Source organism: Sphaeramia orbicularis, chromosome 24, assembly GCF_902148855.1.
Source record: "Sphaeramia orbicularis chromosome 24, fSphaOr1.1, whole genome shotgun sequence".
In the NCBI taxonomy this organism is placed as follows: domain Eukaryota; kingdom Metazoa; phylum Chordata; class Actinopteri; order Kurtiformes; family Apogonidae; genus Sphaeramia; species Sphaeramia orbicularis.
The window spans coordinates 25393320-25413238 of record NC_043979.1 but is presented as its reverse complement, the minus strand read 5'-3'; the positions used below and the strand labels follow the sequence as shown (position 1 = coordinate 25413238).

The window sequence follows — 19919 nt, the reverse complement described above, 5'->3', positions numbered from 1 at the left end:
CCTTGTATCTTGGATAGTGTACTGGGAAGTCGTGTGAATAGTAATATATATTATACTATAATATTATATTAATAATATTGTATTAATTTACTCAAACACACAGCAAAAGAAAAACATGAAATTAAATTAAATTAAAAAAGAAAACAAAAGAAACAAAGCAGTAAGACAGAATAATAGAAACAATAATTAAAACTATTTTTGTTTTCCAAATTATTTATTCTCTACATTTAACCTTTCCTAAGAGACTTATCGTCATTAATTATGTTTTCCTCTGAATTTTGCATTTTGCAGTGAAAAGCAGGTGTTTTCCTTTATTAGATTTGTTGATCATGCAGATATTCATTAAAGCTCAGAGCAAAGTCAAATTTATTATACCAAAACAGAAAGAAAGTGATTTTTTCAGCAAAAAATATCATTAACTGTATATAAAAACAAGCGTCAATAACCACTGTCATTTGTTTAACTGGTGAATTAGTGTTGCAGAAAATGACCGCGTTTCCATGTTCACGACGGCACCTCTGAACATCCAAATGGGTCATATCTAATCTGCATTTTAACAGAAAAATGTACTGATAGTATTAGTGGCTCAAAAGTTATTAAACATTTTAGATCAGGAGATGCTTTTGGCCGAAAATGTCTATTCAGTCTAAATATGTTTTTACAAAGAGGCACTAAAGATACAATGTCAGTACAAAATCAGAATTCGACATGTTGTTCATGAACATTACATTTACCATGGGGCAGGTACCTGGAACAGACAGACAGGCTCCGCCCCCTCGTTTCTGATGAAGCTTCAGCAGCAGTAATAAAAAGTCATCCTCATCCCCTGCACAGTCCAGACCTGCAGCCTCTGCTCCCTCTGAAAGCAACAGGTAGGATCTCATCCATACGTATATGCAACAAGTTTTTTTTTTTTTTTTTTAATTATTATTATTATTTATGACAAATGTTTTTTCCCCCCTATGAAAAGAAAAAATATTTTTAATCTTTGACTATAATGTTGAATTGGGAAAAGTTGATAATAACCTGAAGAGATGCATCAGGGATTTTTAATAGCATTGCATGCAAACAGAAAGGTGAAATTGACAAAAAATTGAAAGTGACAAAACCCTAACCCTTCATGTTATTATGTATGAAATTAAGATTGTTTAATATGCTTATTATGTTTAACAAATGCTCTTTATCTCTCCAAAGTAAATTTGCTGTAACAATATTATATAATGTGATGTTCTTCATTTCAGTAGACATGATTCCAAATGTATGGAGCAAAGGCATGTATTCTTCAAGCAACTTCTGCCTTGAAGGCTGCACCGCTGAGCATCTCTCCTCTTTTCAGCTGGACCCCATGGCACTGAATTCAATAGTACCGGGTGTTTCTATATCCCCACACAAAAGCAGCGACTCCCCAAAGATGTTACGAGAGAATGCTTATTGCAGCAGCAGTGATCCTGGTTCAAATTTAATGTTTTCAAACCGAATGGAGCTCAAATCTACCAGGGACCAGACCTCTGGACGTTTATCCACAAGAAGTCACCCATCTCCTGCTTCCAATTCCTTCTGTCACCAGAATCAGAGTCTAAACAGTGGCCGTCAAGCAAAACGTGCCAGAGTAGAGAATATCATAAAATGCATGAGTGACCCCCCTGGTGTGGACTGCTCAGATGTAATGACAAACCGACGTTCAGAGTCAGACGCCATGCAGGAAAATGAAAGGATGCATGAACTGGAGAAGAGAAAATTACTCCTGGACCAAAGTGAGTTAAGTGGAGTTGGCAGCGTTTACAGAGACCATGAGAACCTGGTAAGAAGTCAGCTTCAGAGTCAAGATCAATGTTCAAGAAAGCTCAGAACAAAGTTTAGTCCTGCTGATGAAGTTCCTGAAGCTCACGGTCATAGTATGGAAGGTGTTGCAGAGTCATATACAAACTGGAGCACATCAAGCAAAGCATTTACAGATTCATACAATGAGTTTGAGAGCAGTTCAAAAAGCAAATCTCAGGTATGGAAGAAGGTAAAACTGATCAACTACTTTCAGTCCAAACCTGAGAAAATAAAGTTGATGGCAGATGTTTTGAAGTATGAACTCTCCAAAGCTGTCAGTATAAGCATTGATTCTATTTTTCAAAGCTCTCCTCTTCTTCAAATGCCCCCAAAAGATGAGGACAGTGAAAACATTGATATGTCCTCTTTAAATCTTCATAAGCACCCACTAGTTTGTTTGGGACTTTCATGTTGTGGGAATACAGAGGTGCAAGTTTCAGATGTTCAGACTGAAGCTCTGGCTCTTGTGGTAGAAAAGCCACAGTTGGCAAGATGTGACAAATCCATCCTACAGTCTGGATCAAAAACTCAGCATCGCCCCACACCTCTGATAATCCCTGTGGATAAAAACCAGGCATCAGAGATAAGTCATAACTCCAATCAAAACGCTCTCAAGTGCCTCCAGGACGGATGCTTTGAAGCAGGTCGAACAAAGACACTTGATGGGTCTTGGAACATGTTGAAAGTGAGGTCAAAGGTCAACTCCAGAAGTGTGAGGAGCCCTGGGTGCCACAGTGTCTCAGTGGATCCCATACTTTTAGAAAATCTCCATCTCCCTCAAGTCAAGATCGAGTCCAACAGTGTCGTGAAGAATAACATGTATATGCTGAATGTATCCTTTATGTTTCCTTCACTTTTTTTTTTTTACTCAGATAAGGGTTTATTACTACCTTTTGTACCTGTATAGTCAAAAAAATCTGAGGCAGCTGACTTAAGACCCCAGTAATAAGTCCATCTCTTTCCATTGTGTGTCACAGATCTTATAAACACCCCAGGTATGCTTCTAATCTGTTCATCAAATTGTTGCTTTTTAAAGGGGGAGCGACTTTGCACCTTACAGGTTCAATAAGAGTCGCTTTGATCTCCTGAACTTTGAAGAAAATTGCCGTGTCTACGTCTGTGCCGGGTTGTAATGACTTGTAGGAGAGCAGAAAGCCGGACTCATTAACAAAGAAAAGTCAGGCTGTTTCTTATGTGTTTTATCCTTAACACTGACGCATTTAGGAGGGGCTGACAACAAACCACCTGAAAAAGGCAAAACTCATGTTCTTCTACACTCGATACCCCAGTTCACTGGTACTTAAGATGTGTTTCCATGACGTACAGGTGAGGCAGCTCAGTTCTTTTATGCATCATTTTATTCATAATTTCCAGAATTACACAGACAAACCATGACACTTTTTCATTTTATTGCATTCTCCATTTTCATGTAACTAAACAAAGCAACTTAAGGTAAAATTTCATAATTTTTCCAAAACAATGTACTCGAAAAATTACATTTAACTTCTATTACTTTGACCAGGTTTATCACAACTATGGAAATCATGACTAAAAGGTAACTAAAGCTAAAGTTCAGATGCAACATGTTCTATTATATCATAAAGATTTAATGAAAACAATCTGTCTCTACAAAATAAATAAGTTACTGACCAGTTAATACTTGAAAAGCGTCATAATCCTGCATCTGATCAAGGTTAACCCATAAAGACCCAGAGCTACTTTTGTGGCAATTACATAAATGAATAATTCTCTGTATTTAACTTTTCTTAAGTGTTTTATCACCATTTATTTTAATATTATCCTCTGCATTTTGCATTTATTTAAAGTGAAAATCAGGCATTTTCCAATATTTACTTTACTGATCATGTAGCTATTCATAAAAATTCAGATTAAAGTTGAGGGTTATTATATCAGAAACAAACAAAAAAAAAAACTGAAAAAAAAGTGACTGTATCAGCAATTCTATCATTAACTGAACATAAACCAAGTGTCTCCATACACTATCAGTGATCAAACTCCATGGGTTTTACTAGTGAATCAATGTTGTAGAATATGACGGTGTTTCCACGGTAACTATGGAGCCTCTGAATGTCCAAATGGGTCATATCTGATGCCCATGAAAAGATAAACTGCATTTTAGTTATTAAATATTTTTAGATTTGTGTAGGATTTTGGTTGGCAGTGGCTGTTTGGGTCTTTATGGGTTAATATTTGCATCTCTGAAAAAAAAAGTGCAAAAATGACAGCACACTAATGAGGTAAAATGTAGTTTATTTGATTTATACAACATAAATGTATACATGTTACAATACAAATGTGTTTTCTAACCATCCCTTACCTCTTTTCCTCTCCGCCCTCAGTTCACTCGCTGCATCACTTCTCAGCTCATCAAGTGGTTCAGTAACTTCAGAGAGTTTTACTACATCCAGATGGAGAAGTTTGCCCGCCACGCGCTCATGGAGGGAGTGTCCGACGTGAGGAGTCTGACTGTGGGAAGAGAATCAGAGCTTTTCAGAGCGCTTAACATGCACTACAACAAAGCCAATGACTTCCAGGTGAGGACCAACTAAAACTAATGCTCTTTTTCCTGTTTTTTAAGTGTTTATTAGGAAGAAAAAAATAGAACCTTTATTTGACTCAAAGCATCAATACAGCAAAAATACTCCATTGTAAGTGTGTGAAAATACTGTTTAATCAAATGTATTAGCAGAAAAATGTAGGTAAAGTCTTGAAGCAAATGTATGTTTGGCTGCTCTGACTTATGTCTTTATGAGATTATTAAGTGACACATCGGAGTTGTTGGCTTTATATTCAATTTTATAAACAGACACTGAATAGGTCTAAGAGTTCATCGCATGTTTAAAGGGAGAGGAAAGTAGATTTTTAGAATGAGGTACTGGACGTTGTGAACATTCCTATAGTAAGCTGAGGAAAAAAAAAATCACTAGATGTAATTGTTCATACCCATCTGATATCTGAACTGACCACAGGCTGCTCTAGAAGACAAACAAGGTTTAATATTTAACAATGTATTGTTTTTTTTAAAGCTTGTTATATTATATATTATGTGAAATCTTACATAAATACAGTAAGCAGATAAATATAGTGAAGTAAAACTGCAGTATCTCAGATAGTAGTAGTGGAGAAGAATACAATGGAAATAGTCGGGTAAAGTGCAAATACCAAACATTTTTAACCTAAAAGTATCACAAATTCTTATCACTTATTCTCCCCTTGATCCTAAAATTATAACCACCCATTTGGTAACACACTCACATCTCAGATTTATTTGTAATTTGTATACAATGAAGAAATTAATAAGTGGTAGCTTTGATATAAAAGATAAATACTTCATACGTTATATGGATGTGACAAATTAAAGGAAAAATCAACAGGAAAGTGTTAGGTCTCCAGAGCAGCTTCAACATATATTATGAACTCTAATAGAGAAATTAACACACCCTGACAAAACATAATCCATCATCTGGTGTTTTGTTGACACACTGTGTAACACTGATCCCAAATCTGCCGTACTTTGTTCGGGTCAGATCTGATGACTGAAGGCGATAGTATAAGAGTCACATGTTTTTATTCTCTTCAAACCACTTGTCTCATGTCAACATCCAGAGACATCAGGCCTTTCCTCTATCTGTTTATGTGATATTCCATTCAGGAGAATTGGTCTAGTTAATTACATGGTGGATAAAGTCACAGCGATGGATGAAAATTAAATATCAGTCATGGAAAATGAATAATTTTTGAGATTTTTGTTTGAAAATGTATTAAAACACAGGCTCAGTGGATGTAAAGAGTAATGTAATTAGATGTAATCAGATACTGTGTTTTGTTTCAACTTTAAATCAGTAATTTAATCAGTAGAAAATGACATATGAAAGACATCCCTAGTTTTTTTTTTTTTTTTTTTGCTGTAAATATTCACAAATGTCAACTATATTACTATCATTGTTAATAATAATATTGCATATAGTGTTAATATGCTCTTGTTACTTCTCAAAAAGTGGCATTAATGAATTAATAAAATTATAGAGTAGTCATATTGTGTGGTTATATGCATGGATGCATTGTACAATCACAGGTTTATGGGTATTTTCTCTTTAATGCATGTATCCATAATACTATTCATCTGTATATTGACCTGTTAGTCAGTTACATATATACTCTCACGCTAAAGATAAATTACAAGGTTCAAATACATCTAATAAAATATGCGGAAAAATGAAAATTTGCAAAGAAAACATAAAGTATGAGAAGATTTTAGACCCTCTTGAGCTAAATAAAGCTGCATAATAATAATACTAATACTACTACTACTACTACTACTAATAATAATAATAATGATGATGAATTTGCAAAGTGAGATGTAAAGTTTATGAAGAGCCACAATTTTAGTTTTGGAAAAAACACACACCTGATGATTATTTTGACTATTTCTTTCAAGTGTGAATTGTGCACAGATATAGTGTATTAATTACATATTAAAAACTAAGACTATTTACTGTCACTTAAAAACAGAAAGGGACCTTTTTTTTTTACATTTTGGATTTGTTCCATCACTTGAAAAGAAAATGCAGTAACATGCCCTGATGAGGCCTTAATGTTAATATCTACTTCTTGGGAGGTATTTCAGATCCAGTTCACATTTAGTTATATTTGGACTAGGCTTGGGTGATGTTCTGCTTAAATACTGTTACAGACTATTGAATGACAGCAAGCTTTCCTTTGGTTTTTCAAGGTTTTTCCCATGTGACTAATTTGACAGTTTTCTCTCAAAAAAGGGGCCACAGACTTTCATTCATTCATTTCAACATTTAAACCAAATCCAATCAATTTTAAGTCCTATTTATGGTTTAAGATTCCAGGGTTCCCACAGGTTTCTACAAGTTAAAATTAAGACTTTTTAAGACTATTTAGAACAGAATTTAATGTCCATTTCACACCCGTTCCCCTCCACTCATGTCAAGGCATTACTAAATTTGCTCTTCCCATGCTTACTATTCACTTGCGAACCGCCTCTTAAAGTTCCCAAAGTCAGCTTTCTCAGGTGATGTGCACGTGACTAATGGCTGCATGTGGATTGGGCTGAATGTTATGTGATCATTTCTCACTGGGGGATGCAAAGTTGGCGATAACTGGTTTGTAATTTCAATCTAAATTATCAGGTTGGAACTGGTGGAATTGAGTAGACTAATGTTACTTTCTTTGCAGCTTGGACACATTTAAACACAACACAGCCAACTAGTTTATGGCAACATAACTTAAGACCTACCATATCAAATTTAAAACCTTTTAAAGACTTTTTAAAAGTATTAAATGCAGATTTGTAAATTCAAGACTTTTAAGACTTTTTAAGACCCCACAGGAACCCTGGATTCATATGATTGAGTGTTAAGACCTTTTAGGGCCTCCAGAAACCCTGAGTTAAGTCTCAACACTTATGTGTGCACAGAAAATCCCAAAAAGGGTTTAGTCCCTGGGAAGCTTTCATGGTCATCCACTCTTCTGTGATCTGTTTGCTGCAAAGAACAAAAGTCTTAAAGGTGGAGTAAGCGATTCTAATTGGACAAATCTGAAATTCACCAAACATCTTTTCACAGTCTGCAAGTTGTACATTCTGTGTGTACACTGGCAACAATAAATAAACAAATAAATTAAAAATAGCAGCTTACACAGAGCTCTGGTTCTGTAAATTAGCGCATTAGTATTCCAGGCTGAAATGCACCGTCTTGTGCTGATTGGCTGGACTCCATCAGAGGGGCGGGGCTTCTGAAGGAGTATTGAAGGTAGGGGTCTGTCTAGCTTGAGTTCTCAGGCACCGTTTACATAAAAATGGATTTTTGGATGAAAGGCAAAGTGCTTTGGCCTCCGTTTACACAGACATCTTGTTTTAGATCAGTGGAACCCCCCCCCAAATAATTTTGTGATTGGGTGGGGTGGACTTTATATCGCTCTGTAGGTAATACCTTCCTCGCCTCATCATTAGCCTCCTTGTCACCCCCCAACATCTCTCCCCTCCTCTGAAACAAACTGTTGGGGGGGGGGGGTACATTCACCATTGACATACATTACACAAAACATTATACATTATACGAAAGCAGCATTGTGAGGCATAACACTGACTAACCCACCCCCATTTGTGCCTAAGCACCCCCCTCTCAGTTTTCTCCTTCCAAACACCCCTTGACATTGTCCCAATGTCCCCTAAGGGATGGTACTGCCCCTGTTGAGAAACACTGTTTTAGATGATACAGAACAGAAACTTTTGAATTTGGCATCCAAAGTGGAATTTTTCTCTATGACAAACATCGTCACCGTGTAAAAAGGGACACCAGAGTTTTCGGTGAAAACATACATGTCACACTCCACTTTGTGCGTGTGCATTACACTTTCATTCAAATTGCTATGTACGAACCCGTGGACAACACTAACAGGTGACTGCACTTCTTCTTCACGAAGTGGTCAGGTTTGGGCTTGTCACTCCAAAGTTACAATGCCAATTATCAGCCTGGTACAGACACTTTCAGTCATTTCAGTGTTCTGATGTAAACAGGGATAATTTTCATTGCACTGTTTAGTAAATCCAACAAGGCAAAGGAAATGATTTTATCTTTTTGCATGAATGTTTGTTGTGTAAATGAAGCCTAAGTCTCTATTGCTTACTGCACCTTTGTAACCATATGAAGTTATCCTCAGAGGACCAAGAATATCCAACTTCACAGTAATGAGACAAACAGATATGATGTATACCTGAATAGCAATAAAAACCAATACAAAGGTTTGACAAAAATCTTAAAGGTTAATTCATATTATTATCCCCACAGGGAAATTCGGTCTGCATTTTATAAATCCTTGTATCTAGCCATCGGCCATAACATGAAGTTGATGTGATGGAAGCAGGAAGATGGATAATGTCAAAATCTAAGTGACTTTGACAAAACTCAAATTGTGATGGACAAATGACTGGCTACTGGCTTCAAAACAGTCCAGACACCAATGGATATCATCATGGTTCCTCTGTCCACTAGTCATAAACAGTCTAAAAGTGAAACACACCTCAGTACCAGTGTTATGTCTTCAGTACTGAGGTGTGTCCTCCAAGCTCTGCTCACATTCAAATGACTCAGGCAAAAGAATCATGCAGTGTTTGAGCATCACTCATTGTTTTTTCTTTTCCTGTTTTTTAAATGGAGATGGAGACTGGTTGTGTGGACAGATTTTCTCACTTTTTTTTTTAAATGGGGTTTATGATTTTGATATTCCAAACTACTGTATAAACAGCAGGGGGATGTTGTGTACTAGAACATGCCTATTACTACCAAAACCACCAATGAATCCACAGACTGTTATTCGCTGAATAAATATGCATAAAGCTAATCGTTTACATGCATTTGTATTATGGTATCTTCATATTTTCTCAAACAAAAATAACAAAAAGAGGTGACTATTCCACACAAGTGGCAAAAAACAAAACTGCCATTTTAATATTCTTCACATAGGTTACTACTGTGTGAGCTGATAGTTTACATTATAGCGCTGTTAGCTCAGCTTAGTTTTTAGACAGAAAACAGCCACAGTGAAACCACAAATCACCTCTGTTTTCCATGTGTGTTGTCAATAGCTGCAGTAAAGATCTGGTTGGAATTGTCTAAACACGGTCAGAAATGTCACAGTTTAGTCTGAACTGTGGATCAACAAACAGTAAATTTAGCAAAGATGACAAATGTAGAAGAATGATTACAATTTTTGCATCAAACTCCATTCTTTTCATTTAGAGCTGTGTCCAGTAGTGGAAACAATGCTTTTGGCTTTTATCACTTTATTTTCTTTGACTCTAAAAGTAGTTTCTTAGTGGTTCTCATTCCATCTTGTCACTTTCTGATGCTTTGGTCAAAGGCCCTGTGGTGTTAGTTTTCCTCACCATGAGAGACACGCAGAGTGACTCACTACTCCCTCTAGTGGTCACATAAATTGAAAGTGGTTCCCAACCCACTGGTGTAAAATCCATTTCCAATTTCTACAATTTGGTACACTGGTGTCTTTGGCAGAACTTCAGAGCTCGCTCTTCTAAATACTATAACGATAATCATTATTATATTATTTCAAAGTAGAAATACAACATACAGCTCCTTTAAATTGAAGGACAAAGTATGGGTTTTGAAAAACATCTGTATTATCGTGGACTGGTTTAAGATAAATGAGGATCCTCATTTGTCCTGACTCCTGTTGTAGGCCATGTTTGACCTCACCTTAAAGCAACATATAACTTTCATCACTAATTTTCGTTCAAATTTGTAAAACCCCAGTGATAGCCTAATAATCACTAAACCATTAGTCTTTCTGTGCTTACGCAGCTAAATCACTTCCCTCAGGGTGAACAACTTCAAAGATGACTCCAACACAAGCGGTCTGTTTGTTTACATACCAAACCAATACATCACTCAGGCCTTTTCAGAAATTTTGTCGCAAAGTGCATTGTGGGAATAGGAATTCCACGCAGCTGCAGAAGCAACAAACATGGAGACAACAAGCAATGAAACTATGTCCACTACCAGGTCAGAAGAAATGGAAGGACTGTAAGTCAACTGTCATCTTATAAGATGGGGTACGTGATCGTGAAGAACAATACTTCGACATCAGTTTCATGTCATTTTCAGAATATGTCATTGTGTAGGATTATCATACACTGTACTGTATACTGTAAGGAGTGAGTGAGCAGTGAGGGTCTGGCCATACCCTGTATGCTTGCCAGGCGTGTATAAGCCTACACAAATACTATACTATCATATTCCGAAAATGCCATCATGAAACTGGTGTCCAAGTAGTGTTTTTCACAATCACACACCCCGCATTATAAGATGACAATTGACTTATGATGATTCCTTCTTTTTTGGTATGTAAACAAATGGACTGCTTGTGATGGAGCCATCTTTGAAGTTGTTCACTGTGAGGGAAGTGATTTAGGTGCATTAGCACAGAAAGATGAACAGATTAGTAATATTTAGGCTATCACTGGGGTTTTACACATTCTAAGAAAAATTAGGGATGAAAGTCATTCGCTGCTTTAACATTTTCTCTCCACTGGGTCCAACTGGTCATCATTTTGTTAAGAAACCATCAGGCACAAAACTTGTACCTAAATCATACTTGTCAAACTACATTGTCTTTCAAAGTTGATTTTTCTCTATCCAGTTAGACACAATGCACATGCATTGTTGCATAGTACATGAAATCACACAAAAAAGATCAGACTAATAAGACTACAGTCTTGATGCTGGTTAATTTAATAGACAGTTTTGTTGTCAAAGCCTCTGTGGTGGCTTTTCACTTACCCACCTTAATTTCTCAGGGGTTATTCTGAATATTAGGAATATGTGAATTTAATCTACACACTTTAATTCACAGGTCCCTGAAAGATTCCTTGAAGTTGCTGAAATTACACTGAGAGAATTTTACATCGCCATTTCAGTGGGGAAGGATCACGATCCATCCTGGAAGAAAGCAATCTACAAGGTCATCTGCAAACTGGACAGCGACGTACCGGCTGAGTTCAAAACTCAGCAGTCAGGATAAACACCAGGAGGATATTCTTTTCTTTTGCATCGTGAGCCACACATGACAATTTGGACACAAACTCTAAAGAGCTTCTTTATTTCAGATGAAATTATTTATGAGTCAAGCACATATTCGATGCCACAACTAGCATTCTGCTTTTAATGTCCATCCCAGGTATCATCAGCCAGTAGTGTTGATGAGGCCAGAATGTGCATTTCTTGCTGTATTTGCCACATTACATAGTAGTAATACTAGGGTGACCATTTTTTGATTTCTAAAAAAAAAAAAAAGAGGACACTGCTCCGCCACGACATACTTGATCACATGCTAAGTACGTACTGCAGTATTCTGTGCACAGCGCCTATAACCCCAGAGAAAATATTTTAGTGAAACAGGCTGCTTGGAATTATTTTATTATTCTAGCTGTAGAAGTGTCATAAAAGCTGCTTTGTATATGTACTTGTGTCCTTTTTTTCAGGACTATTTCTACTTTCAAGATCGGGCATGATCAGGTTTTGCTTTACTGTGTGTATTAGGTGGCATAACTGGGTGGAATAACTTATATTTGTGCATCAGGGATAGGATCCACAAAGGCACAAAATATGACAAGCAAACTACTGGTAAAATTGCACTTAATTTTCTTTAGACATTTAAGGTTATTCATATTTTTTCAGGTTATTCACATTTGTTAAATGATAGTTTGTTAATCTAAATATTTTCATAATTTAATGTTATGTTTTTGCATTATTTATGAGCATAAAAAAAAATTTTTCACATTAAACCAAGAAGAAAATTTGGAGTCATTATTTATAGGTTATGTTATTTTTACTTGAGATCACAATTAGTCTGTATGTGGCCCCTTAACTAAAACAAATTTGACACCTCTGACTCTTAATAAATTAAGTACAATTTTTGCACTTTTTAAATTCATACTGTGGAGCAGATTGGAACCTTTGGCGGGCTACATATTTGACACCTCTGCTATAGTGCATCTATGGACAGGTCCGTCCATCCTCACATCCACAGGCTGGTGTGGATCAGTGCCTTTCATTGCCGTAATGTCCCATGTCACTGGAAAAGCGCAGTCTTTTCTTCCAGTAGGATCTGGAACTTTTCTGATTTCACAAATAGTGACAGCTTCGAACATCCAAATTGTGCTTGCACCTATACATACGCATACATACACGGAGTTTTTCCTGTAAAAAAACAATGAAAACCAGACATTTTCGCTAAGTTATAAAAACCGCCCAGACGCTCCGGACAGGATGTGAAAAGAAGACTTGTCGAGGCAAAAGAGGACATTTGGTCACCCTAAGTAATACACCATTTGTCTGATACAACAGTGTCTGTGTATGTATACACAGATACCAAAGGCAAGAGAGAACACGTTCTCTGAAAGGACACTTTTTTCTTTAACAGGATCAAATGAAGTCAACACCACATCACATCAGAAAACCATGTTTAATACTTAGCAGCGTTCATGAAGACATTCTTTATGTGCATGATACATACATACACAGCAAAAATGTACCATACAACAGTTAACATTCTATATTAAGTCAATTATATGTTATTACTTGTCCCATTGATGATGAATGTTGCTGTTACAAATAGTTTGTCTCTTCCATACTCACGATGCAAACCAATCCATCTCACTTCTGCGATAAAGCTCACTCTTCAGGAAAAATTATCTTGATCAGTCGTTATTGTTGTCTGTCCAGTCGGTGTTTGATATATGATACAATCCTCTTCATTTACTCCAGTATTGTTGATAGTGAAGAAAACCATCAATGTATACAAATTTCAGATCCTTTGGTTCAAGTGCAAAATTAGTACAGCGAATGTGAAATTTCCTTTTAGATTATCCAAAAGTATATCCAAGACTGATCATGTTAATCATTGAACAACATATTACTTGCAGTGACTAAGTAAAAAAAAATGAAGAGAAGACAGAGTGCATTCAGACTAGTCTGCTTGCCCCTTAAAAATACATTTCATAGTATGGATAGCACATTTTTAAGAAACCAAACTTTCGATTTTTTCTTGCATATTGTTCAGAGATCAATAACCAGTTAACTTTCCACTGCCTTATGAATTTTATGTTGAGACGTGTAAACAAATAAAAGCACTTAATTCGCACTGTACTGACCTGATTTTATGGCTCTTTACGTTTGTAGATCACATTTAAACACTGGTGTTTGTCAGTGTGGCACAGTTTGTTGTAGTAATTAAACGGTTCTACTTTCGGTTATACATTATTTAAAGCTGCAGGAGCCTTGTGCAGCTCTCTCCTCTATATCCAAATCAGAAGACTAAATATAAATACAGATGATCTGATGCCATTTCATGCTACTATCGAATAAAGAAGACACTTGTCCAAAGGTCCATGAAACCCACGGTGTAGAAAAGGTGAGTCTTGGCTGACTCATATAATCAGGAATTATAGCTGCCAATCACATCTTAAACGTCCTACAAGTTGGAAAACACCTGAGATTGGCCTAAGTCATAAAGTAGATTGTTCACAGCTCAAAAAAACAGAGTTCTTGATTCCTCTCAGACCAACAAAGTAACAAAATACTTAAAGGTAGTTTTCCTCAATATCTCCAAAAAACTATCAAGCACTGCAGCTGTAAATAAATGGGATTGTACTCAAGTGATGAAAGACCAGGAACCACATCATCCCTGGTTTGATCAGCATCCAGGTGATCTGTTGCATATCCAGTACCATTTATTTTTATATATATTATCTAAAACCTCTTTAAGAAGAAATGTCAAGACATTACAATGTTATGAAGACAACCCAATAAATTCCATTCACTCCCCATTTTTAGATCAAAATACCAAAAAAATAGAGTAGAAAATAATATTTTGGTAATGAAAAGCCACCATTGGCTTTGACTTGCACTTCAAAAAACCATGTTCCAAGTCTGACTGAACAATCAAGGTCTACTGAAAAAGACCGGCGCGCTTAAATTACTCCTCATGAACTTTTTTTTTTTTTTTTTTTGCAACGTGATGTGATAATCGAACATGTAACAAAAGGTTCAGTTCATTATCAGACAACCTGGAGGTAGTCTGTCCTTGCTTTGACTGGATCTCAGCAGGTTCACAAATGTGATCGCATTATTAACAAAAACTGAGCATACAAGTTGAGACATCCAAGTATAATTCCTAGCAGCTTAAGCAAGTCATAAAAATGCTAAAAGGAATAGTGGCTTATCCACTTCTGTGATCTGCATATAGGGATCAAACCACAATGCAGGAAAAACATTACACTCAGTGTAATGTCAACAACTGCTCTAAGAAAATTACCGTACCTGCTACCATCTTCCACTGAATTAAAATAACTTTTAAATACTGGCATGTTCTCTTATCAGCAGGTATGCTGAAAAGCATAAATGCACTGGTTTATTCAGAGTGTGTGTGTGTGTGTGTGTGTGTGTGTATATATATATATATATATATATATATATATATATATATATATCTTTTTTTTTTTTTTTTTTTTTTTTTAAAGGACAAAAAACAAAAAAAGACAGTTTACTGCAGTCAGACAATCCAAGTAGATTTTTTTTTTGGTTTTTTATTATCTTTATTCGAGTATGCATGTTCCAAGAACAATGCTACAGGAATACAGCACATAAGCATGAAGAGTATAAAACAGCAAAAAACTTGACTTAATACCAATACATAAACAGAAGAAACAGAGAACCATGACCTACAAGTTTATCTGTGAGATCCAGAGTGCCTGTTTAAAAATGAGAAAAGATAACTATATGGTATCCTTAATGATGAAACAACTAAGAATTTGATATCTACTGATGATCACCTTGATGAGACTCATGTTTCACTGCAAGTTAACTTCAGTGTTTTCACATTCTGGACACCTGCAAGAAAAAAGGAAATCACTGATAATTCTGCCAATGACAAAGACACTTTATTTCTAATTATGAAATCTTATAGACTATAACTATCTCTGTTTACATGTAAAACTACTTTAGCAACTTATTTGGTATAATTAGAAAGCCATTACAAGTGTCTTAAGACACAGAATGAGCTTCTAGCTGTACTTACCAAGGATTTTAATTGATTTTTAACATTTTAAATAAAAATATAAATTATGCTTGCAGGCATGTCTGTATCACTAAGATCAATGTTAATGCATTTTCTTCCTTGTAAGAGCCGCCTGTAAATCTACAATGTGCAACAGTAAATGTGAGCTACATACCTTTCAATGAAGGGGAAAAAGGGAGCAAGATTATCTTCTTAGAAATACTTGGTACGGTTGAGAGCTCTCTGGGCCAGCTGGCCGCTCTCATCCGTTATTCTCTCCCAGTCCGTCTGACCCACCACAAAGCCTATAGCACGCTTTCGATCGGCGTCCTTCTGCTCTTCAAGATCGGCCCATCGGACCTGCATGAAAAGGACAACAGGGTGGTTATGAGCAGAAACGGATGAATAAACGAGTGGCCTTTTACAATTTACCAACAGGCCTTTATCATGACAGATATTTTAGTTTGTCTCAACAGTAAAATCATATAAATATTAAAGATGGATTTGCTCAATTTAAGACCCAGTCCACATGAATGCAGATACTTTCTCCTTCTGTCCACACAACCTTTTGCCAATAAAGTTATATTTTAATAGTGGTTAATAAAGTTGAGCATTAATGCCTGGTTAAGTTGGTAACTTGTAATTACCAGGGCCGGCCATAAGTACTGGAGTATGTCTGTTGTAGCTGCTGGTGTTGTTTCATGCACACAGAAACAATGGCCATGTTTAAACTGAGAAACACTAAACACAGGATCACAAGTACCTTCACTTTGGAAGCTGACGTATTGAAATAAGATGCTCTTTGTGTGTGGATGATAAGCCCACATGAAGAGACAAATTCAAACTTTGTAAATTCTAAGTGTGGACATTCCAGTGATTCTGTGTCCCACAGTAAAAAACGTCTATTACTTTTATACATTTAATTAATTCACAACAGATCTTCATGTAAAAGTAACAATGTCTCATGGTTTTGGCATTCAGGATATTCATTTGTAAACCTCCACAGATGAAGCTACAGTTTTGTATGTATGTAAAAATGTAGGACTTACCCTTTTCTTTCCCGGTTGAGACATGCGTGTGGCATAGTCATCTGGCAGCTGAAGAAAGTCTTCGATGCCTGCCATGTCTTCACCGTCACGTTTCCTCTTCCCGCCGCTGCCCAGACCATCCAGCCTATCTATATAAATGAAGATTAATGTTCAGTTCTCCGCTTTTCTCTCATGACATCTTAAACCTACAAACGTATTAGCATTAACTTATGCATAGATAGCTTTACATTTACACATCATCATCATGTAGGCAAAAACATGTACTAACCATCTACCTTTTATCACAGATCAGTACTTTATGTCTGTGTCATTTTTAAGGACTTTCAGTTTGCTAGGCCCAAAATTTAGAAACAATGACCATGTGTTTTTTTTTTACAAGCATATTATCTTATCTCTCCAATGCATTACATTAATAACAACAATAAAGCCTCATCAATAAAGACTGCCAGATTGCTCAGGGTAATCAGCATGAAAAGTCACCCTAATGAATCTAGAAAAGCAAGTGGTGAAAAAAAAAGAACTGAACTGTGTATTTTTTTCTCAGCAAATCTGTTTTTTTCTGAGCTGTGTCACTTCCTTCTCTCAGTTTCACATGGAGATAATACATGACTGTTATCTTTAGTTTTCTTTTTAAAATAGCTGGTAATAAATGAAATGATTTAGATAAAGGGAAGTAATAACTGAAATCAGTCAAGTAAATTTCAAACCAGTTAAACCAATTTAGCAAGTGGGAAAACATGTATAACACTGAATGAAACTCATCGTCAGGCATTAAAACTTTGGTCTATTTGTAATAAACATGTGATTAATTTGTCCTCATGTACATGGTAACAACATAAACATAATTCAACCTCATACAATGGTGAACAGGAATATTCCCCCCATGCTGAAGAGTAAAACATTGAGTCAGTAATAAGTCAGAAAAAAATTGAAAATTCATACCAAGTTTTGCCTCAGACGTGTCCATCTCCCATTTGCTCTTGGGTATGTAGCCCTATATTACATAAAGAAACACTGCAATAGTTAAACGTTTGGATGTTAAAGGGACAAAAGAAGAGGAGACAGAGGTGGGAAAAGAGGTTGGCTGAAAAAAGAGGAGACTGGTTCATCAGAGGTTAAAGACACATCAGTGAGCACAACGGCAGGATGAAACGGCATCAAGACACTGGCATGCAAACGTTTCGACATTGTGTTATCGTGCATGCTACATATGAGAAACACATAACTGAGCCTGTGTTCTAGACTACATGGAAAAACAAATTAGATATGGACAACAGCTGTGATCAGCTTTGGCAAACATAGAAATCTGCACTTTTAAGCTGTGGAGCTAAACCAGTATTTCTGTGATGAACTGTGTCGTTTGATGGTTGAAATCTTCCATTTCTCACAAATCGTACCGTTTTCAGACACATTTATGAACTGCGGCCAAGTTATACAAAACAAAGGCTTCTGTGTCCTGTACTAATCCTGTAGTGTTGGCACAGTGAGGATTTCCTTTATGTTGTTTGAATTGTTTTTACAAACAAAGGCTGTTGCAATTTTATTTTGAGGCTACAACATAGCTGCCAAGCTAGGTGACATTTAATATGCTGTTTACGGCTGCATTTAATCCACTATGACACCTTATTTACAACACCTACAAATACCTGTTTCATAACAACCTTATTAGAGCAAAAAATGTAGTTATGGAGTTATTTCTGCAGTATGATGTAATTCAGTAGATTAATAGTAACATATCTAGAGTCAAAGGTAAATAAAGGTAATAATACTGCAGAATGATTTATTTCTGTTTGAGAGTTTTATCCTGTTTAGTTTCAGGCAGCATTTTTGAAAAAAAAAAAAAGACTCAAAATGATGATGACTTATGTTTGCCAAGCTTATACATATATGCTGTCCAGAGTTAAAGACTGTTTCTCTGATAATATGATGCTGAATAAGCTCTAGAAGATTTAAAGGGGTCATATTTTGCTAAACCCTCTTTTATTAGTCTTTGGTACATTTATTTGTGTATTTGGGGACCCTAATAGTTCAAAAAGTGTGAATTTGAACCCTCCAGGTGCTGCAAAGCTATCTTTATATTCATTTTGGCAAAAATCTAAGGGATTTCTACAACCTGTTTAAATTCCTGCTAAATTTGTTGTGTCTATAACTAGTTATGTCACGATATTTGCACATATAAGGTCAAGACTTCCGACGGACACTTCTCCGAGTATGGAGAAACAGGACAGAGCAGCACAGTCAACAACCTGGAGGGGGTGGGGTGTGAAGCGGCTCATTTGCATTTAAAGGGCCAGCACTCAAAATGACTTTTCTGGTGCCATTACTCAGAAATAGGGTTGAAGATGGACCAGTGGAGTTGAATTAATGAAGAATTCAGACCCAAGCATAGCATTTACAGTTTATGTAGACCACAGGGAAATGTTTTAAAATGCATAATTCCATTTAAAAAAGTAAAATATGACCCCTTTAAGACTGAGGTCCTTTCTTACGTTTGGTGACAAAGGCAACCACAACAGACTAATTATAAGGTCTTAATATATGGTCATACACTGAGGCTCTTTATTGGCAAAACATTTCTTTTTGTAACCTGCAAAATGGCAGATATAACCACTCTTAAGACATTCATATTAGGCCCATTTCTTCAAAATGTTGCAATGAAACAATGTTTTCTGGTTTCAAAGTCCAAACAGTCATAAGGAAAAACAGGATGATGTCAACATCTTCAATGACACCAGTTTGTAGGTCCTCATGACTTACGTCCTCTTTAGTGTTTTCTATTTATTTCACATCCAAAGGGACTTGTGACATTTTTATTTATTATGTTCAACACAACAGTGATATGCCACTGCTTCTGAAATGAGGAGATATAAATATAGAGTATGAAATATTCTGGAGGTTATCTCAGTAAATAATGACAATGTGTGGACAGACTTTAGTAGCTTTTAAAATCTTTGTAGACAATCTAATAAACATTATTTGACTACATGCCAAGAACAAGTTGAGCATCTTTTTCAACTGGTTATGTTTTTAAAATAACCATATTGGCTCTACAACTAATTTCTACTATAATTATATGATACCAGAGTTTGAAGTGTAAAATTATGCTGTATATACCACGATGCTGTCTTGATTATCAGTATGTTCACATCAGTTTAAGCCAACAGTTAATAAAGACATTATAGAGGAATTGTTGGATATTCAGTGTACTTTCATTACCATCTGCACAAGTTTAATTCCAACTTACACGGTTTTAAAAACAGAGAACAGACTTCAGAAATCTGCCTGTAATAGTCACTTTACTAAACGCATAAAAAAAAAAAAATCACTTTTCATTCTTTTTCATTCATTCCTTCCTTCAGGCAGGATATCCTGTGTGTGCTGTTAGACAGATCAGGCCAAACCTGTACAGCAAAACCCTTCACAATA

At 36.1% G+C, this 19919-nt stretch overlaps 2 protein-coding genes across 7 annotated transcripts in view; one reads left to right on the top strand and one right to left on the bottom strand.

Moving 5' to 3' along the window:
* The first annotated feature begins 641 nt into the window (after positions 1-641).
* On the top strand, positions 642-11785 carry LOC115415542 (prospero homeobox protein 1-like). Its single transcript, XM_030129139.1, has 5 exons — positions 642-872; positions 1242-2653; positions 3046-3147; positions 4182-4376; positions 11242-11785. Exons 2-5 carry the CDS (start codon positions 1247-1249, stop codon positions 11407-11409), a joined length of 1872 nt encoding a protein of 623 aa, XP_029984999.1. The 5' UTR covers positions 642-872; positions 1242-1246; the 3' UTR covers positions 11410-11785.
* The window catches only part of ylpm1 (YLP motif containing 1), a 36721-nt gene continuing 20874 nt past the window's right edge, over positions 4073-19919 (bottom strand). For 4 of the 6 annotated variants that reach the window (XM_030129133.1, XM_030129134.1, XM_030129135.1 and 1 more), the window contains 4 exons: positions 17436-17487; positions 16494-16621; positions 15620-15804; positions 14944-15278 (listed from right to left, as the gene is read on the bottom strand). In XM_030129133.1, coding sequence (XP_029984993.1) covers positions 15658-15804; positions 16494-16621; positions 17436-17487 — 327 coding nt within the window. In that variant the 3' untranslated portion in view covers positions 14944-15278; positions 15620-15657. Of the gene's footprint in view, positions 4309-14943; positions 15279-15619; positions 15805-16493; positions 16622-17435; positions 17488-19919 lie in introns of those variants that run through there. The other 2 variants (XR_003934834.1, XM_030129136.1) reach the window with 2 other exon arrangements.